Source organism: Papilio xuthus, unplaced genomic scaffold, assembly GCF_000836235.2.
Source record: "Papilio xuthus unplaced genomic scaffold, Pxut_1.1 DF825928.1, whole genome shotgun sequence".
In the NCBI taxonomy this organism is placed as follows: domain Eukaryota; kingdom Metazoa; phylum Arthropoda; class Insecta; order Lepidoptera; family Papilionidae; genus Papilio; species Papilio xuthus.
In genome coordinates this window covers 8542559-8562110 of record NW_013532721.1, presented here as the reverse complement: position 1 = coordinate 8562110, position 19552 = coordinate 8542559, and the positions used below count along the sequence as shown (strand labels likewise).

Below are 19552 nucleotides of genomic sequence, written 5' to 3'. Positions count from 1 at the left end.
TACAAATGTAAATAAGGATGATGATTGTAAAGAGACGGAGGGAACTGTAGCTAGTGAGGCTATTCAGACAACACACACCTCGCCACGGCTCGCCGGCCGCCGCTCATTTCGATTTCACACACGCATCTATTGAAGCCGAGGAGATATTCAAAACTACTAGAAATAAATCGCAATGTTTGAAGAATTTAAAATAATGTTCTATGTGAATATCTTTAAGTTAAGTTTGAATACAGATTTCTACGTGAGCACATTTCGAAGGCTGCTATTTTACAATTAAAGTCTTGCACTTAAAATTGTTGCTTGTTTTATCAATGTCATATTGCATTGTCTACAGCGCTGTAATTGAGTAGACACGACGCAGCTTTTGTTACGCTCGCTGGTAAATTTACCTAAGTTAAATTGTGAAATATTGCAAAATGTTATATGAACCTGGGCGCGGATTATTGCGGTAACGAGAAATTTCCAACTGACATTGCAAACGGATGCACGTAGAGAGATCTCGATGCACTTAGTACTGGAAACTACCTTTTGTGCAAAAGAACAACGTTTCAGCTCTATCATATACAAAGGAAATTTACTCTTATATCGTACTAGTTAAAACTTAAAGCTTCGTGTTAGACGCTCAACTTGCTTCTTTCATACATAAGACATAAACGACACGAGAGTCAGATAGCTAGTTATCATTTTAATCCTTATAACAAATGCAATAAAGTGTACATTTGACAAATGTTTGTAAAGTTTTAGTCCTTTTAAGTGTACTCTTAATAAATGGCATTTGTAGACTAAACTGAGGCATGGCTGGCAGACAGACAGACAAGACAGAACTCAATGCAATGCAAGTAAAGAATTCTTGTTATTTTTCAATTATCTCTAATGAAATTTATGGCATTGCTAAGTTTAATTACTCTGGAAAAGTTTGTCGCATCGCGTGGCGATGCTAAACTTATATTTAAACGGACAGAAAATATTTGAGATCGATTCCCACTAGACAGAAATGTCGTGGTAAAATTTCAACAATTGGTAGCAAATAATATAATCACGCAATAATATATTAATCGCAACTGATGTGACTTAACTTTAGGATAACAATCATTTGTGATATAACAAAATAATTTCATTTCTTGTTGCGACACTACGAAGTTAAGGTACCTAATTTCTCTTTGTCCTTTACGTCCCATCATTGCTTTATATGATAGTGAAACGTCGTCTTTATAAAATTGTACAATTGTAATCTTTACATTATCTAATTATACTTTGAAAACGTATCCGCATACAGAGAGACTGAAATATTAAGTCTATCAATATGTTAATGAGAATCCAATTCTCAGTCCCGTTGCCATGTATCGTACCCTGCGCCGGGCGCGGGATAAATTCCTAATGCGAAAAGAACAATTTTGCAGGAGCAAGTTTGGGCGATGTACCGCGCGACGTGACTCGCTCCGTATTATTGAGGACGATTTAAGTTTCTTTGAATTACTCCGCATTGGTCTTAACATTTCAAACTTTCATCGTTGGATTGCAGCAAATATGTTCTGTTATGGAAAACTTTTACACTAGTTAAATCATAACTATGCTAACATATACAAAATGCAATGATAAAAAGATACTTTTCGACAATTTTATGATATCAGTATCTGAAAAAAAATTAATTGAGAAATTTATAGATAATTGTAATTCAGCGGGCAGCGCGGCGATATGTCGCCGGTGGCGCATGTTGCGAGCATCCCTAATAATTATTTATAACATGTATGCGTTTCTAGATTTCTTTAATCCAGTAGGTTTAATATTATATAATTAATTAAGTAGTAGAAGAATCGTTTAAAGTAATATTAACTACGGAAACCCAGCGAAAAAGTTATAATACAGAAAAGATGGTTTAACTTTTAACGTTGCTTATATTCCCTGCGAGCTTACTTTAGATAACCGTTAGATATCAAAGGAGTCCCTTGATTGTTATCAAGGGGCCAGTTGTTACTGGCATCAGATAACTGTGAGGGAGCGAGACAGATATATACAGACATCCACAAGTGTTCCAATAATAATTGTATAATCGCGAGGGGAGAACAGTTTTATTTAAATTATGTGTTGGAAAAGAAATTAATGTATGGAAACTTCATTATTCAAAAGTACAAAAAAAATGTTTTAGTTCTAAAATGTAATATGTTTATTTTGCTATATTTTGATGATGGACAAAATTGTGCGTTACATACTTCATGAAAATTTTAAAACAACTTAAAAACTCCTATTTTCAATAATCCACTTACGACCAAAACATCAATAAAAACTCACGTAAATCTGATTCAGAACAACTCATTGACAAACGTACTCGTAGCAAGCTGGATGAGATTATTGAAATTTTAAAATTCGCTTTGTTGATCGCACTTTTTATGCGGCGTACTGTAGCGCACTTTGTTAATTAAATGTTCAAAAGCTGTGATTTTGCACAAATTTTAGTTAAGGCTCAATAATGCGGGAACTCCAAAAGCCTGACTAGTCAATTATGTCTCAGTAATTGGGTCAATTTTCCGTTCAGGACTGCGCGCTATAGCCATAGATAAAACAATAAATTATTCAACGAAACTTTATGTAAATACTTTAATATTTATATCACCTCTTTACAATCGCACCAATAATAATTTAGCATCAATATTATTTTTAATACAACTATTGGAAAGAGCTTTCGGCAAGGAGTAGTAGGTGCAGATGTGTGGGCAAGTTATAGCGCCGTAGCAAACACATTTGTGATAGTTACATTCACTCTTAATGGACTATTGCATTGAAGTACGACAACATTGACTGCTCTGTGCATGTCTGCCCATTTAATGGCCTTCATCAACGCCTATACTAGATCGTAGCTCTTCGTAGGCGATAATAAAAATTATATATCAATAGCTTTTAAATAACTTAATTTATTTTTGTAGTTAGATACTTTTTGATGGTCCTTATTTCCGGTTCTGGAAATATTTTTTAGTTAATTATTATTGAAATGCCGGAAATAATTATTAAATATCAATATGAATTACGAAATAATTTTTTAAAACAAAATGTAACATTAATAGATCAACAGCGTGGATTAACAATTAAATAGTCTTTATTATTTGTTCTTTTGTTCGCTTTCTGTTACTTTATGTAATATGAGATACAAATTTAATGAAGCTTAAAAAATATATACGTTTTGGAATTATAAAACTCCATGTTTATGTTTGGCACATCTGAAATATTATTGAATCAAAATAGATTATATGAAAATGTAACGTTTCCCAGTAAACATTAGATTGGACCTTGATTTAGTCCGGCCACAAATATATTCAATTGAGTCCTCGCAACTGATAAGAAAGGTTCGTCGCACATCTATTCAAAGTAAACGCCTTTATCCATCAGCTTTTCATTCACTTACTTATTCATTTTATATGAAAAACATTCTTTAAAGGGAGGCTAAGGCTTCAAAGTAATGATACCTATGTTATGTATTCATTATCAGTCATCAAAAATATCGACGTTATTGTATAGTCTAACAAGTATAGTATTGTTATTGTAAGTAATGTAAAGTACGGTAACTTATGTTGAAACTTCCTGATCTTTTAGCATTAAAATAAAATAAAAATTCACAAACTATTTATTAAAAAAGTAAATTAATTTAAGTAATAATAAATAAATAATGATTTTTTTCTTAAAGGAAGTTGAATATATAAAGGTGACAACGGATGTATAGAAGCACAAAAAACAAATGATATTCGTATTGTGGGTTTACAAAAGCATTATTATTTGGAATAGTAACTTAAATATAAAGTACAACAGTGAAATGTTTAGAGCAATGCGGTAAAGAGGAATCCCAACTGATATTGCGAAAGCTGCATTAACTGCATAGATGCACTTAGTGCTAGAAAATGCCTTTAAAGTAAAATAACACGCTCTTTACTAGAAAATATAATTGCAAGATTAATTTCAGAGATATAAGTTATTAGGAAAGAGTTATTTTAGCTGGAATATCAATATAGAATTTATTTTATTTTTAACTTAATTGTTTCAGTATGAGTAACGTTTTTTGTCGACTATTATTTTCATCAACTTATTTTATAATATGTTCCGCAATATCTCAGTTAACCTTTATCTGAAACTATTGTTAAAAAATCGTCACCTATTTAATTTAGTTAAAAGCTTCAGGCAAAGCCAAGTGTAAATTGAAAAGAATACGTCACCACCTTTGTCTGGGAGTTGAAGCTATTTGTCAGACTAAATGGAGAGAGGAGAGATTAACGACGACGGTCAGCAAAATAATCGAGCTATCGGCGTGTTTTGTCAAAGCCATGCAAAGCTATTTGCGGGACACATTTTACAATTGCAAAAATATACCACTCTTTTATCTCATACCCTTATTTATTGTTTCGAGGTTAGTATATTATAAAGTAATTTTAAAAGCCACAATAGTTTCTTTACAACTTTCTTTCTACACAATGTAGTTTCTATGTGAAATAAAAAAAATTGGAATCCTTTATTAACATCAACTATACTTAATGATTAGATAAAATTGCAAGCTGTCAATAATGCGTGTTAACTGGCATTTACCTTGATACAAAACCGTGATGAAACGGACGCTGTAATAATCTACCATTTTAACGTATAAACAACGATAATTGATGTTTGAATTAGGCGAATTAACGGCGAGCTGTTCATACTGGACGAGTTGAAGCATCAAACATGTCGATTTTCTGCCAAAATAAACGCATTATTAATTCCATAGTAAGAATTATGAACAACTAAAACTGGGAATTGCAGTTGCGGAACTCAATTGCGAGTGTTACGAGTATTTCATTTGTTATTAACGTATTGCACACGTTTCTCTGTTAATGACACTTGCGAGCAGTTTGTGAACGTAAAAAACAGTAACTACTTGACACAATTTTATTTTATTCTTTTAACCTTGTAGTTATAGTATGCAACTGTTTCTGTACTGGTCTGGCGTTTGATTAGCCAGTTTTTAAATATGCATTTTTTTTTGTAATTAAGGTTAATAAATTTAAATAGAGTATTGTTCACTCTTTTCGTATAACAATCATAACTAGTACTTAAAGTACTCTCAGCTAACAAATGTAAGTTTCCTTACCTTTTAAAATAGAAGTTTCCGCCGCATTTACTCACTTCCTCACATTTATCAACGAAAGTATTTTTACACAATGTATTTTTCTAACTTCTGAATTAAAACTTAGCTTTTAAAATGTTACTTAAAAAATGTAATATTTGAAAATCACTAGCAAGCCTTTTAAAATATAAATATCATTGTTTAACATGTAGTACTTATGCGATTTAAACCTGATTTTAAAATTAATGAAATTTTTTAAGCTTAAAGTTAAATTTTTTAATATAAAAGTTAATCGATGATGCGATAATTTTAGTCAGAGCTGGTCATCGACAATGCAGGCAGCTTCAAAAGCCCCGCTACACAATTATGTCTCGGTAATTGCTTAAATTTTCCAATCACTACATTGTACCGTTATTCTGGTTATAAGGTAATTTTAATGATATGTGATATTTTACATACAAGTTGATAAAATGTGACTAATTTTTATATGTCGATGTTTTTTTTAAACATACAATTAAAAACCAATTTCTTTCATAGAAATTAACTGAAGCATCGTTTTCTCTTTATGGTTCCAGAGGAGCATTCATATAATCTTCATCTTAGAGTAGAGGTCGATACTTGAACTCGAACGTCGAAGTACTCTTGATTTACTGCATCAAAACGAGCTCTCCTGTCCTCCCTCCTGAAAATAACCATTCCTCCTAATTCTGTAAAGCAATAACAACAATATTAACGATTGAAATATACACGTCTGTATTGTTTGTGACAAGGGCAGGATAAGTCAGAATTGCATCACGTAAATGATTCTTATGTGTATACCTTTAACGTTACTTTATTGGGGTGATTCTTACTTAGTGTTTGATTAAAATTAAATAGGTTTTACTACTGTAAAAGCGGAACGATTTTCTGGAAGCAAACTGCCTATTAATGTAATAGAAATTATAGTATTTGTATTCAGTTCGGTGTCACTGTTGTAATAGAATAGTTATTTCAATAAAGTTATCTCCAACATTACTTCTAATAATACCAAATATTTCCTATTAAAGCAGTTATTGCACAAATTTTCCGCATTTCAAAGTTTGTTGTAGTGTTTATCTAGAAAATTTTAGTAACAAAGCCAAGTTTCCATTTATACGAACAAAGACGATGCACCGGGGATAAGAAAATTATATTACGGCCTCCCCCGAGTCGCGCAGAGTTTCTCAACTCTAAGATTAATTTGTATTTATGAATAAATAAAATCCTATACCCACAGAGATATATTTATTGCTACTAAGTTGTTAAAGTTTACTGTTCAGATTGAAACACATAATATAACATATAATATGGAATCATTTCTGTACATTTTTACAAAGATTAAGAAAGATTTAACAATCCACGTATTATAAACTGAAGTTTTCTTGTTTCCGATAAACTTTTATCTACTGTTATTGATAAACGTAATGTAAACATTCTCGTAGTTTAACAGCACTTATGTTACTTTTAGAATATGAAAAATGTTAAAGCATATTTAATGGAGAAATGAAATTATCGCGAGAAGAAAAGAAGCAATTTCTTTTTAATTGCACCACATAAAGTTAATAAAGATGTATATTTAACGAGGGAAAGTCAATGAATATTTTAAATTTACATTCATTTTGTAAGTACATTTATACAAAAATGTCTTGCCCAAAGTCACGTTTCTTTAAATAACTTAATGTTAACTCAGTCAAAGTACACAGAACTGTAGTTGCGATCTCAGTTAAAATTAATTTTTAATTTCTTTCTCTAACTGAGAACTAAGTCAAGTCCGCAATAATTCTTGCATTCGTTCGAGTCACGTATCATTTTTACAACCGCCTCAGCTGCTCGTCGGGCGGGCAATTGGAAAAAAACGCGCCGTTTAATATTTCATCTGGCCGCCCCCACCCCCGCGACCCCCCGCATGCCGCAATCGATATATTTTAAATTCCAAACCAAGTCAATACTCACTTCGCCTTTTACAGCACCAATCGAATGCTCTGAATATAAAGTGGTTTTTCTTTCACATTCTCTAATTTTATTTTAGAAATGAAAAAAAATCATGTGTAATGTTGGCTGCAAAAGCTTTAAATATTTATGTAAAAATTTATTTATCTTGCTTAGAACATTAACATACTTAGATATACATATGTATTTTTGGTTTAGGTGCGATTATTTTAACTTAACACAAAATATTTTTCAAATAGTTTCGAATATAACAGATCCAGAATTGCAAAGTTTGTGTTCACTGCAATTATGTTTTGCAGAGAGGAGATAAATATTATCCAACACTAGTTTCAGAAAATTAATTTCACATTCAAATATTTGGTTTTTGCTTATAAAGTTGAATTCGGTGATTTCTGTTACATAAAATATATGCTTTTCGTGGAAACAATAAGCGATACTGACTGACATAGATATAACCAATTTCAGCTACACTATGAATTTCATATTTAACGCCAAATATGCGATGAAATCAAATAAAATACTGTAATAACTAACAGCACGTCTGAGCGTATTACAGATTATTATTATTAACCATCAATGCTGAAAGAAAATAAAGAATGCCTTATTTTATAAGCCAAGATGACACAGATTTAGGAACCTTTTTAATAAATTCAGTGTTAATTTAAATGCGCTAAGTTACCTGTAAAGTTAGCGTTCCCGATGTGATCTGCATTAAGCCGCATTAATGAAAATAACTTATAGCCGAGTAATCCCTGTGGGCCGAGCGGCGTAGCGGGGCGTAGCCTGGCGTAGAGCCGCGTAGTGCAGATTATTGTAGCATTACTTAAACCACAACAACGGACATTTATTCAATAGTCGGCGTTCCAGTTACCTTAATTACATAACTCGTTCATATTTTCCTTTCAACTTTAACGAAGTTTAAACATATCAAACATTTTGCTACTTTTCTAATACATCGTATTCTCTAGTATGTTAGCACTTGAGCCTTTATTGCAAATTGACTCCGAGACATCATTGAATTTGCTTGTAACAAATTGACCGCACAAGCCTCTGTGCTCCTGGTAAGTTTTGGCTGTCGGCCAAACCGCTCGCACTATTGTTAACGAACAACTATTGGAGAATATCTCATAAATGATCATGTAACTTTATTTAAAAGTATGTTACTCTAATACACCGTTAGTTAATTTATAATCTCGTAGATTTTTGTCAACTTAAAATATGTTATGATAATTGGGACCTTCCCCTTAAATAAAATAAAATGCTTAAAAATCTTAACAAGATCCTTTGGACAAAAAGATGTATTATTTTTAACATTTACTGTCTCCCCCTTTCTGCCTTTTGTTTTTCCTCTTTTAAGGAAATTATAAAATTGTGCCGTCTTCTTAAATATCATCTTTATCTAATTCATAATAATAATGATTATATGTACGTAGGTAAAAAGTTCGCTGATGAAGTGAATAGTCATGATTTAAGACTATCAACATTTGAATGAAGTCAATTGAACGCGCTCGTCAATGTACACTCAAGTTATTGCTTCGGAACGAGCCTGCCTTCTCACTTTTACCATTAATCTGTATTGTTCTCCGCAGCGAACTACAACAACGACATGTACGTCATACATGTCTGTTTACTCATAGTGATATCGATACTGTTTGAATCAAAACCTTCAATGGATAGAAATTCTGGCCAACTACTAAAATAATTGCTAGTTGGAATAGTCCAGTTACACGCCTGCTACGATACATACGCACATAGATAGATAGGTATGTAGCTAAGTTCAGCAACTATATGCAACCCAGAATCAAATAAATGCTAACTGCTTGATAAATTGCCAACATATTCTTGATTTCATAATGAATTGAAGAAATCGACTGAAATGATTGATGTCTATAATGACTGAAATATATTTATCAAAAACATTCAACATTCACCAAAACTTTTTACCTTTCAATCTCAGTCAGTTACATGGTCATGGCTAAAATAACACCGTTAGTTTTCAGTTCCGGAAAAAGGTAACTGAAACAGTCGGCACGTTTTATTTTCCTTTCAGGATTCCAGGAATGAAAAACGATTGTTCGCCACAAACGAATCCAAAGATACAAACTAGTAATTATTAATTTGCGCTGCGTCCGCGTCTCGCCGCGGGCGGCGCTGCTGAGCTGCTGCCGACCGCTCAACTGAATTTTGATTACGCTGTTAAACCAGGTGCTCGCTTCTGGATCAAATTAAAACATTAATCTACAATGTTTGCATAGTTCATAGGAATGTACGTCGCCACCGGGATATTCCACTTGTCGTTTGATTTCGTTCATTTTAGAATCCACAGATTTAAATTTACATAATATCAAGAACTAACCTTGTTATACATCATTATCTTAACGTTTGATTAATGTGTACAATGAGTTTTAATTCAATACAAAACAAAATAATTACAAAACAAATCTGACTCTTTTTAGATTATTCAATAAATTGATGTCAACGGAACAATAAAAAAAAATTCTAAGTAAAAATTCAATGTTACTACATTAGTAATCACGTCTAAAATAGTAGTATAAGTATAAAATTACATTAATTTAGACCGAAAAGTATGCGAACATGAATATTTCAATGTAAATTGTTGTTTAACGACTAAATTATGTCAAGTTGTTAATAACCTGATTTCCGAACTGCGTGTTATAAAAATATGTCGAGTCACTTCACATGTTTTTATAATTCGAAAATACTACGTAAGTGCGCTATTATAAAATATGTTGAAATTAGTAAATTCGTGAAAAGAGAAAAGTTGACGAAGAAAAGTTGTGCTAGCTTGAATGATTAATTTGAACGATATCGATCGAATAACATTGTCTAGTAGATTCATTTTATGGGACTATAGTTTGTCTGTAGCCTGAGCCCCTAATTTCAATACTATCTCTGAAGAAAAATAAACAAAGGCTCACCTCATACTAGAGCAACCTATGGGTAATTTTAACAATGAGAATGAAAGTATCACAAATATTCAATAGGAAGTAAACCGCATTCGATTTTCGATAATTTCATCGGCCGAATGAATTTTGGTTGCTATTAAATATTCGATGTTTCAACTAGACGCGGTATAATCGCTTGCCAACATTTCTCGATGTTTAAACAGCGTTATTTAATCGCGGAACAGATGAGCGGTGCCGAGTCGCTTTCCGTGAGCTTGCATAAAAGCAATTGCTCTGTATTACGCATCGCTGTGAACTGCTAATTAGATAGCTTCGACGTTTGAACGCCATATTTGTATTCGAATACCACATAGAATGCACTAATCTTCTTTAGAAATGTGCAGTACATTTCTAAAGAAGATTAGTGCATTTATATGTATATTCTCCGTACAATATACTAAACATTTTAAAACATAAAGTGACTTTCTGCTGACAACAAAACAAAGTAGGTAAGTTAATTTTTATAAACGGTTGATATTTGTTCATTTAATAAAATAGTATTGTAAAATCGTTCTCCAGAGAGCTTAGCTTTGACAAAACAGGCCGATGGAGCGATCATTCCGCTGACCGTCGCCGTCGCTGTTAATCTCCTCTCTTTCCATTTACTCTGACAAATAGCTTCGGATTCTGCATCGCGGACAACGCTGTGACGTCACGGATTTTTTTCTATTTTCATTTTCAGCATGGAAAAAAGAAAACAAGATCAGTCGTGGCTTTAGAGCTGTTTGAATAAATAAATGAATAATTATTATTATATGTAACTTTATTTTAATATTTTTGGCAAACGAAATATAATATAATATATCTTTAAATTCAAAAGAATACAATAGTTGTTAAAAACCTCTTTCTAATAATACTTCAGTAACCTTTGTCTATGTGTTTCTTATGAAATGAGTTAAATTTAGTATATTCTTTTGTTAGATTTTTTTTATTAAATTATACTAAAGATATAAAAGTCAAAGTGAAATCTGTCGTGGATATTAATTTAAAGAAATATTTCTAAGTAAAAACCGACAGTATATTGTTAAAAACATAACTGGAGATTCTTCGGTCTCTCAGATTTAAAAGTAAATATTCCGCTTCATGTCAAACAATTGTATTTTTTCAGTCTTTTGTAATAAAATTGAAAAGGCGGATGCTTTTAGTGTCCCAGAGAAAACTCGGATGGAATTTTAAGAGCAAGTCGCATGAAACTAGTGCCAAGGTTAGAATTTCTGAACAATGAAGAAATTAAAAGTGCGTGACAGGCGAACACTATTGCTATCTCTATTTTTTAAATGGAGAATGAAAGAGATGCAATACAGTCATGATACAAGTATTGCGTAAATAACAGGCCACATAAAATCGCATACAAAATTGCTTGTATGTATAATCCAAACATGAAAGCTTCTAAAGATATTAAGCCGTATATTTTAGAGAGTTAATTATATCGTAACGATAAAATTTTAGATATCGGTTACAAAATGGCCGCGTATAGTTTATATTACGTATTAATGAAAATAACCCCGACCCAACGTTCCCGTGGGAAACATACTCCGATGTAATTTTGAATAGAACATGTAGCTTCCAATAAATTTTGCTCCTGTTGGATATGACAACAATGACTTTATAAACTTATACTAACGCTTCTATGAAATATAATTTAAACATATTTTTACACTAAAAAAGTTACGACGTTTTTAGTGCAGTTACTACCAGTGAGGTTTTTTAGTAGTATTAATAAAATCTAGAAAAGTGCTATGTATGCAAGTGTATGTACTGTATATAATTATCACCATATGATATATTCAGTATATTTCAGCTTCCCGCGTCTATCGCAATTGAATAAATGTAAAATTGAATGTATGAAATGATTACAAAATTTAAAGATAATAAAATTGCAATCGTCCAATAAATGCTACAATGGCGATGTTCAATGAGCAAAGGAAAAATTACTATCAAAATAAATTCAATTCCCGTTCGAGGTTAAACGACGAGCGATTTATCTTTAAAACTGGTACATTCGCTGTAATAAAGCGCTAGCCTTTTATTTGTTTTATTTACAACTATCATAAATTGAACAAATATTCTATCGGTTCTCTTTTTAAAATTTAAAAAATGATTCTTAACTTACACAACCTTAACTTTTTGGTGAAAACGTTGAGCGGAGCAATAAATAAAGAGTTCCTATTCTTTCGTACCAAAAAAAAACTCTAAAACTCCGTCATAGTTCCGACTAATTATCATTTCAGTTAAATAAATAATAAATTGTACTGAGTGTAAACTCCTTTATTTAAAATTTGAGTCGACTCAAGAAATATTTATTGATCCGTTCAAAAGTAACATAATTCAATTGGTATTTGAAATTATCTGTCATATAATTTACCGAAGAGAACATACAACAACGTATCTACAGAACGGTACCACAATACAGAGGAAGCGTACGGTTCGCAATAACGTAGGGCGATATCAAACTCGTCGTTTACCGATATTGATGATTTCAGTTCCACGCTGCCGTCCGCCGAGCCATGAATCAACACCAGCTACCACTACCTGCTACCACTGCAATGGATACCTTCACCAGTCTACCATATAACAAGTTCTCAGTACATTGCCTGTTACATTGTTGTAAAAATTGTATACACCTCATAATAACGTCAATGGATAACATTGACATTTTTACAATCGTTCTTTGTTTAACAGTAGTAAGTAGTTACTACGAGAAAGTTGCAAATGCAAAGGCAATGGTGTAAATTATAAATTGATGAATGCAAATTTCAAGTTATTTTTTTAGAACAAAATCCTTAATCACTCTTATTGGCATAGATTTTAATTTTAAAATATCATCATTATTTAATGTCAAAAGTATTATGAAATATAGAAAAAGTTGTTAAACATTTTGGGAAGAAACTCGTCTATATTGTTGTTATTGGAAAATAAATGCAATTACTGGGAGAAAATTGAGTAGCTGCGCTTTCCAGAGTAGCCGGCTGTTTTGTGCCCTAACTGAAATTTATGCTACGTCACAGTTTTTGAACATTTAATTAACAAAGTACCGCAATACGGTACTATACCGAGAGGAGAACGCGACGTAAAAATATGCGATCAACAAAGTAGTTTTTAATTTTTTAAATTGGGATTATCCCTTCGACTTTAAGTTGGTTAACATTTTTAAACACGCTTAAGCATTATTCCATTTTATTATAATATTTAAAGTTAAACAAAAGCAGACAAGGCAATTATAAAAATTGTTGTTTGTTATGTAGATAGATAGATTAAGCGTATTTATTACTTCCGTTATATTACAACACAATGGCTCATTTTCGTTATTTGAAATAAATGATAACATCAATCGTTCTATAACACATTTTTTTCAAGTATATTGTTACACTTGTAACATAGATTCAGTAGGAGAAATTGAAACAAAAGAGCGTCGACACACGTGACATTTCGCTGCAGTTTGGATACCATGAAAGTTATTACTATAGGTAAAGACATTCCCGGAATTTAATTATCTGCTCTGCTGGTAAAGACAAACACCTGAAGATCACTTACTGTCATGTTATTTAAAAAACAAAAGTGAAGACAGTCTTATATTACTTAGTAGGGTTTTACTTACAGTACTTTTAATTTATTTTATTAGCTCAATTTGGTGATAAAAACTTTTAACATGTTCGTGTCTTTTCCGCAGTTAAATATTCTCAAAACTCGTATGAGTTGCTCGGCTGAAACATACATACGTGTAGGATTCAAGTTTAAGATATTTAATCCGATACGAACTAATCCGTGGAAAACTTAAACCGTCGATAAATGGAAGCGAGTCACGTCGCACATTACAGCGCGTCCAAACTCGCTCCTCGCACAAAACTGCTCTTTCCACATTACGAATTTATCCCGCACGGTGCTGGGAACTCCCGGCGATGTATCGGCGCGGAATGCAGCCGGCGCTATCGGAGGCCCATTATCATGTTGATACGCTCAACCCGTTTAATATTTCAGCCTTTGTACACGCGATTCATTTTTAAACTATGATTGTTCTCTCAATATGTATCGAAACTTTTATTTTTAAAAGCCGGATTGTAAAACCGATAATAACTGGTACACAGAGCGGTTTAATATTATGCAAGCTACTTTAGTAGCCCTTTATTACAGGTATATTGCACTAAATCTGTCCTGAGAGTGGTAAGAGATTGAAATTAGAAACTTTGTAAATAAACAAAAGACAGTTCGACTGTCTAGTAACTTGAAAGGCAGCGGTCATCAATCTCCAGTGTTCAATTGCTACTGGAATAACTAAGAGCCTTGAACTTCCCAGACAGTGCTCAAAGTGTTTCTTTCAAATTTATGCGCAGCTTAGCCTAGAACTGTTAAACAAACTAAATCCTGTATATTTATTTTAATTTTATTGTAGAATTTAAGCACTTTTTATGAAGTTAAACTAGAGTTTTTTTCCTGCGCATATAAAAGGAATAAAATTCAGCGTAAATTAAAACTAAGTTCTGAAAGACAAAACTATTTTAAAGAATATTTAAATATGAACAATGAATAAAATATAATTCGATAATAATTCCACTGTAAATTATTATAGTTAATTATTATTTGGCGTTATAGTTAGTTATAGTTAATTATAGTAATTATATTTAAATCGTAATTGAAGGAATGAAACTAAAATATAAATCTCTGTTGCATTGTACTTGGCCTATAGCTATTTTTATTTTTAATAGTTTCTTCGCAAACTACTTAACAATTACGCTTTACTTTTAACAATTTTTGTTTTTAAGTTCCAACGATAAGTTTACATTTTATTCATTCTTTTGCATTCGTAGCAATGACGCTGGAAAGTTTCCTGTTTCTCACTAACCAAAGTTGACATAACATTTTGCAATATTTCACAATTTTGTATGAGAAAAGGCTAACCGGCTAAGCGTTGCGCACTTCATGTTTGCTTACTGCGAGAGTTACCAACGCTCGTTAAAATGTTTTTAAATAAGAAATAAACTTTTAAAGTGTTAATAGTACAAAGGTGTACTTATAGATGTAAAAATTAGATAATTTCTTAAGAAATAACGTTTTTATGTCATATCTTTATGACGCTTCAATTCGATAAACATTTTTGATCTATTTTGTGACATCTCAAGAGATTTGTTCCTGTTAGTTTTATATGAAAATAATATGAATCTATAAAAATAATCTCACTTCCACGTACATATGTGGACGTGATCATATTGTTGATAAGTGTTGATAAGTGATCTTAAAGAATTCATTGCGTTTCCTCTGAGTGACGTACTCAGTTTGGCATACAATGGCCAGAAATGGCAGGAAACGGCAGAAAACGTCAAGAAACGGTAGAAAGTGGCAATACGGGTTACTTTTTATTCAGAGTATTTGATAAGTACTGTAAAGTTGCATTAAGTATTGACTTGGATTTAGAATTTAAAACATATCGATTGCGGCATGCGGGGGTCGCGGGGGGGGGGAGGTGAAGCTAGATGAAATATTAAACGACGTGTTTTTTTTCCAATTGCCCGCCCGACGAGTAGCTGAGGCGGTTGTAAAAATGATACGTGACTCGAACGAATGAAGTTTTACCAAGTCAGTATACGTGGTTAAGGAGTAAATAATTAAAAACAATTTAAATGGCAACTTTGAATCGTACTTGGTAATATATTTTATTTGTATTTCAAAATAAATTAGCAAAATTGTCCCATTGGTATAGTGTTGCCATAATTATTTATATTTAAATGTTGGTAGATAAAATAAAATCGACATCATATTATTGCGCTCGGCCGCGACTCTGATGGCACAAAATTGATCATATTTCGCTATAAATGCATTACACGCAGACATTACTGTATCCACGGCGCGGCGCGGCGGCGGCGAGGATTGCGGTGTCCATTTATAAAGGAAATCCGATTGCACTGGCTTCGTGCGTATGAAATTCTTTACTTTACAATTGTTCAATTATGTCACAGTAAAAATGATTTGGAATCTATTTATTTCATTTCCTTGCATATCCAGTTCAGATTCTGAAATTATCCGTAGTTTTCTAAATACATTATGAGCATTATGCTGTAGGCCGCTAATGATGTTCATCATCAGCTGTTAATCTTACGATAATTAAGCGTGAAATAAAACCTTTATCTGAATCATTAAAATGATATGAAATTCACTAGCGATCTTTTACACGATCCATTGCGTGTTCATTTCTTGTTTATTTCTTTTTCCCACTTTTATTCCACACTTTAGTGTCTCCCTCAAACCAGCCACTCTCTTCTCTTGCATCCGAATTTACAAATTATAAGGGCATTTTGTTTTCAGCCCTATTGCTGACGTGTATAGTTCGTTTTAGTTTAATCGTAGAATTTCCTGCAAAGTTTTTGCTTTTCATTGCGACGACGGAATATGATGCATAAATGTAAAATGTAAGGACAACTGAGTGGAGAGGGAAGCGCAAATGTGTAGCGCGGACTGGTCTTTGTCTTCGCCGTCAAATATTTTTTTTTCTCTCCGCACAGTGCTCTTTTTAGGATTTGCTGTAGGATATTCTGTTTTGTGCTGCAAATATTGTTGTACTTTTCATATCTTTTACTTTGAATATAATATGATTTATTAAGCTAGACGTTTCCAATTTCTTATTCTATCGAATTCTCGTTAAAATTTTAGATCCTTTTCTCAATTTGTGCGCAGTCATGTTAACTTTTTAAACAGGACTATCACTTGTGTATTTTGGTTCAAATAATTACTCTACTTAATAACCTGAAGTCAAGTCACCTAAATATTTTAATAGTTCAATTTTAATTTATTAATTTGCATAATCATATTTATGCGTAGTCGTGTACAAATTAATCTAGGAGTAACAACATTAGCTTTCGGCAGAGTTTAATATAATTTTCTCCAATGCAACATCGTCTTTGTTAGTTTGACTGGAAAGTTGGCTTTGTTTGGAAGATTTTGTCTACAAACAAGCTGAACGAAGTTTGTGATATGGTAAACTTGTGCAATAAATGTTCCGCGCTGATAAGAAACATTTGAAGAGCGGAGAATATTGTACATTGCTGTATATTTAGACATCTACAAATCCTTTTCCAATACTGATTTCAAGATACGAATAAAAATATATTATAAGATATTACCTCAATCCTTCCAATCCTTTATCTTAGAAATATAACAGAAATCAATATATATATAACATGATTATGTGATGTGAACTATAACATATGTAGTTAGAGCGCAGAACCGCATTATAATTCTGTATCGTAACAATTCAAGCAAGTGTCAGAGCGTATTGTTCCTCCGGGATGAGCGTATCGGCCACGCAAGACACACGGCGACTGTCCGCAAGAGATTTACGATTCAAACTGTACTTACAGCTTATGGGCTAGTTTATGGTCCCTAGAGTCATGCACGATGGTAATTGTACACATTCATGTCAATCTACTATCTACTAACACAAAGAATATTGAAATTAAATAAATAAAAAAAATGGTATTTATAAAAATAAACAAAATGATTACACGTTTATTCCATAGTCGTGTTCACACTTCGATATCTAATACTGTTAAATTATTATATATTATATATATACACCCATAGCTGAAACCAACACCAAACAACAAAATCCAATAATTTAGAAAATTTAAACGCTACATAAAATATTCATTTGCGAGCGTGTCGTTCCGTTCGGGTGACTTTAGATAAACAGTAAATATTTCGGTGGACTGCATCAAAGTGGACGATAAGCCTGGGATCCAATATCGACGGGCAAACAAAGGTTTACAAGAGTTTAGGCCACGCCCACGCCCACGCCGCTCGCTGCATATTCATCGCCGCCGAGTCAACACTGTAGCCTGTAGCTACGGAGTCCGGTATTTTTGTACCCTGAATATGTGCACGAAAAACTGATTGTTTTAGCTACAACTACAAATAGATTCATTCACTATCATTTCGTTAATATAATGGAATACTAATATGTTCGTGAAATAAGATCATTATTTTTAGGATAAGTACAACTTTAAATCTATAATAACAGAAATTAATACTTGTCTATTTATAATACCTTATTTCCAAATATGTACTAAGATTTGTGTCCTATTACCTTATTTATAACTGTAGTATGACCTCGCATAGTTGTTCTTCTTTCGTTAATTAAACATGTGTTTTTATTGTTTGACTTTTATCATATCAACTGGGTCAATCACCTCTCTGAACACATGTTAATTTTAAAGTTAGAGAAAAATCACCCCGTATAAAATGTTTGGTTGTAAATTAATTGGCTCCTAGCCTATACCGTACGCGTCACTTGCCGGTGGCCGTTGTCCGGCGAGCGCGCTGTGTCCCGAACATTTTCACCTGGCTTTAAATTTACATAACACCTTCACAATCTCACCTATAAAATGCTCTGGAAGTTTACTATCAAAATTTAATTCGGATCATAGCACATGACAGTTATATCAGTTACGCATAACCTTATTCTATATTATTACAATGAAAGATATGTTTTAATAAATTCAGATTGAATGCATAATAATATTTTTGCTTTAATAAATTTACAATAAGTTACAAATGTTATACAAATATTTGTATTTGATAATTCAATCCTTCGCCGCGTTCGCTCTTCAGTTTAATGTTAGCGAATGTGGCTCCAACCCCGCCCGCCGTCACTGTCGCCCTCGCTTTTGAGTTGAGGGAATCTATGGCTGTTATACCCTGGAACATTAACAATTTATCAGTTACGACAAGTGTGGTTGTATACGGCTTAGACAGCCCTAAATTGGGTAGCCTCTGAGCCTTTCGTTGGGGACATAAATAAGCTAACGATACTTTTGAAAATTTCACCATAAAATAAACATAACATTGCTTGTATTAAGGGTTACTTGACCATGCCATGCCACCTTATGATATAAAAAAGAACCATATTGTACAATTAACAACTACTACGAGTAAATCAAGATTTTAATAAAAATATTTTACCGTCTTACCTTTATTACTTTAGGACTCGTTTCGTTAGTGTAAAATACATTTTTCACGCGGACTTTAAATGGTACAGCGGATAATTTAACATTTGTGACGTAAGCCAACTGCCCGTTTACACTTGTACCTAAATTAAGATGATCAGTGCTTACACATCCAATGAAAATTACACCAAACACTAAGACAGACACTGACAAAGGAGACATTTTAACACTATTCGTGAGATCAATAAACGTCTTATTAATAGCGTAGTCGCGTGTGAAGATGTAGGAATCACTGTGTTTTATACTGGAGCAAAGTAAGAATTATCAGTGAGTGGTTCTGTGAATCATGTCTTCCATCTTATCATGACAACGCAATATCTATTGTCAATGTTATTTCTCAAAAACGAATACATTCCAAGTAATATCAGATAAAACTATTCGGATGACTTTATGATCAGAACATCTGTATTTTATTAATAAAAAAGTAATAGAATATAGTAATAATATTGCTCTTTCCAATTATCAAAGCAATTAACGCCAAGTCCTCTATTTTTGTTATCGTAATTAAAATTACGTAGAAATGCATAACTATCAATTAAATTTAT

The 19552-nt window shown here is 32.5% G+C and overlaps 1 protein-coding gene across 1 annotated transcript; it reads right to left on the bottom strand.

Annotated features, from left to right (window-relative positions):
• Window positions 1–18508: 18508 nt before the first annotated feature.
• Window positions 18509–19263, bottom strand: LOC106125218 (uncharacterized). The gene is made up of 2 exons (XM_013322327.1): window positions 18972–19263; window positions 18509–18699 (listed from the first exon to the last, which is right to left on the bottom strand). Exons 1-2 carry the CDS (start codon window positions 19167–19169, stop codon window positions 18559–18561), a joined length of 339 nt encoding a protein of 112 aa, XP_013177781.1. The 5' UTR covers window positions 19170–19263; the 3' UTR covers window positions 18509–18558.
• Between the last annotated feature and the right edge of the window lie 289 nt (window positions 19264–19552).

Bases quoted from the DNA above. Each gene is read 5' to 3' on its own strand.
- LOC106125218 (XM_013322327.1), bottom strand. From the start codon at position 19,169: ATGTCTCCTTTGTCAGTGTCTGTCTTAGTGTTTGGTGTAATTTTCATT. The intron at 18,700-18,971 runs GTAAGACGGTAA...TTAATGTTCCAG, and splicing joins CGAGTCCTAAAGTAATAAAG to GGTATAACAGCCATAGATTC.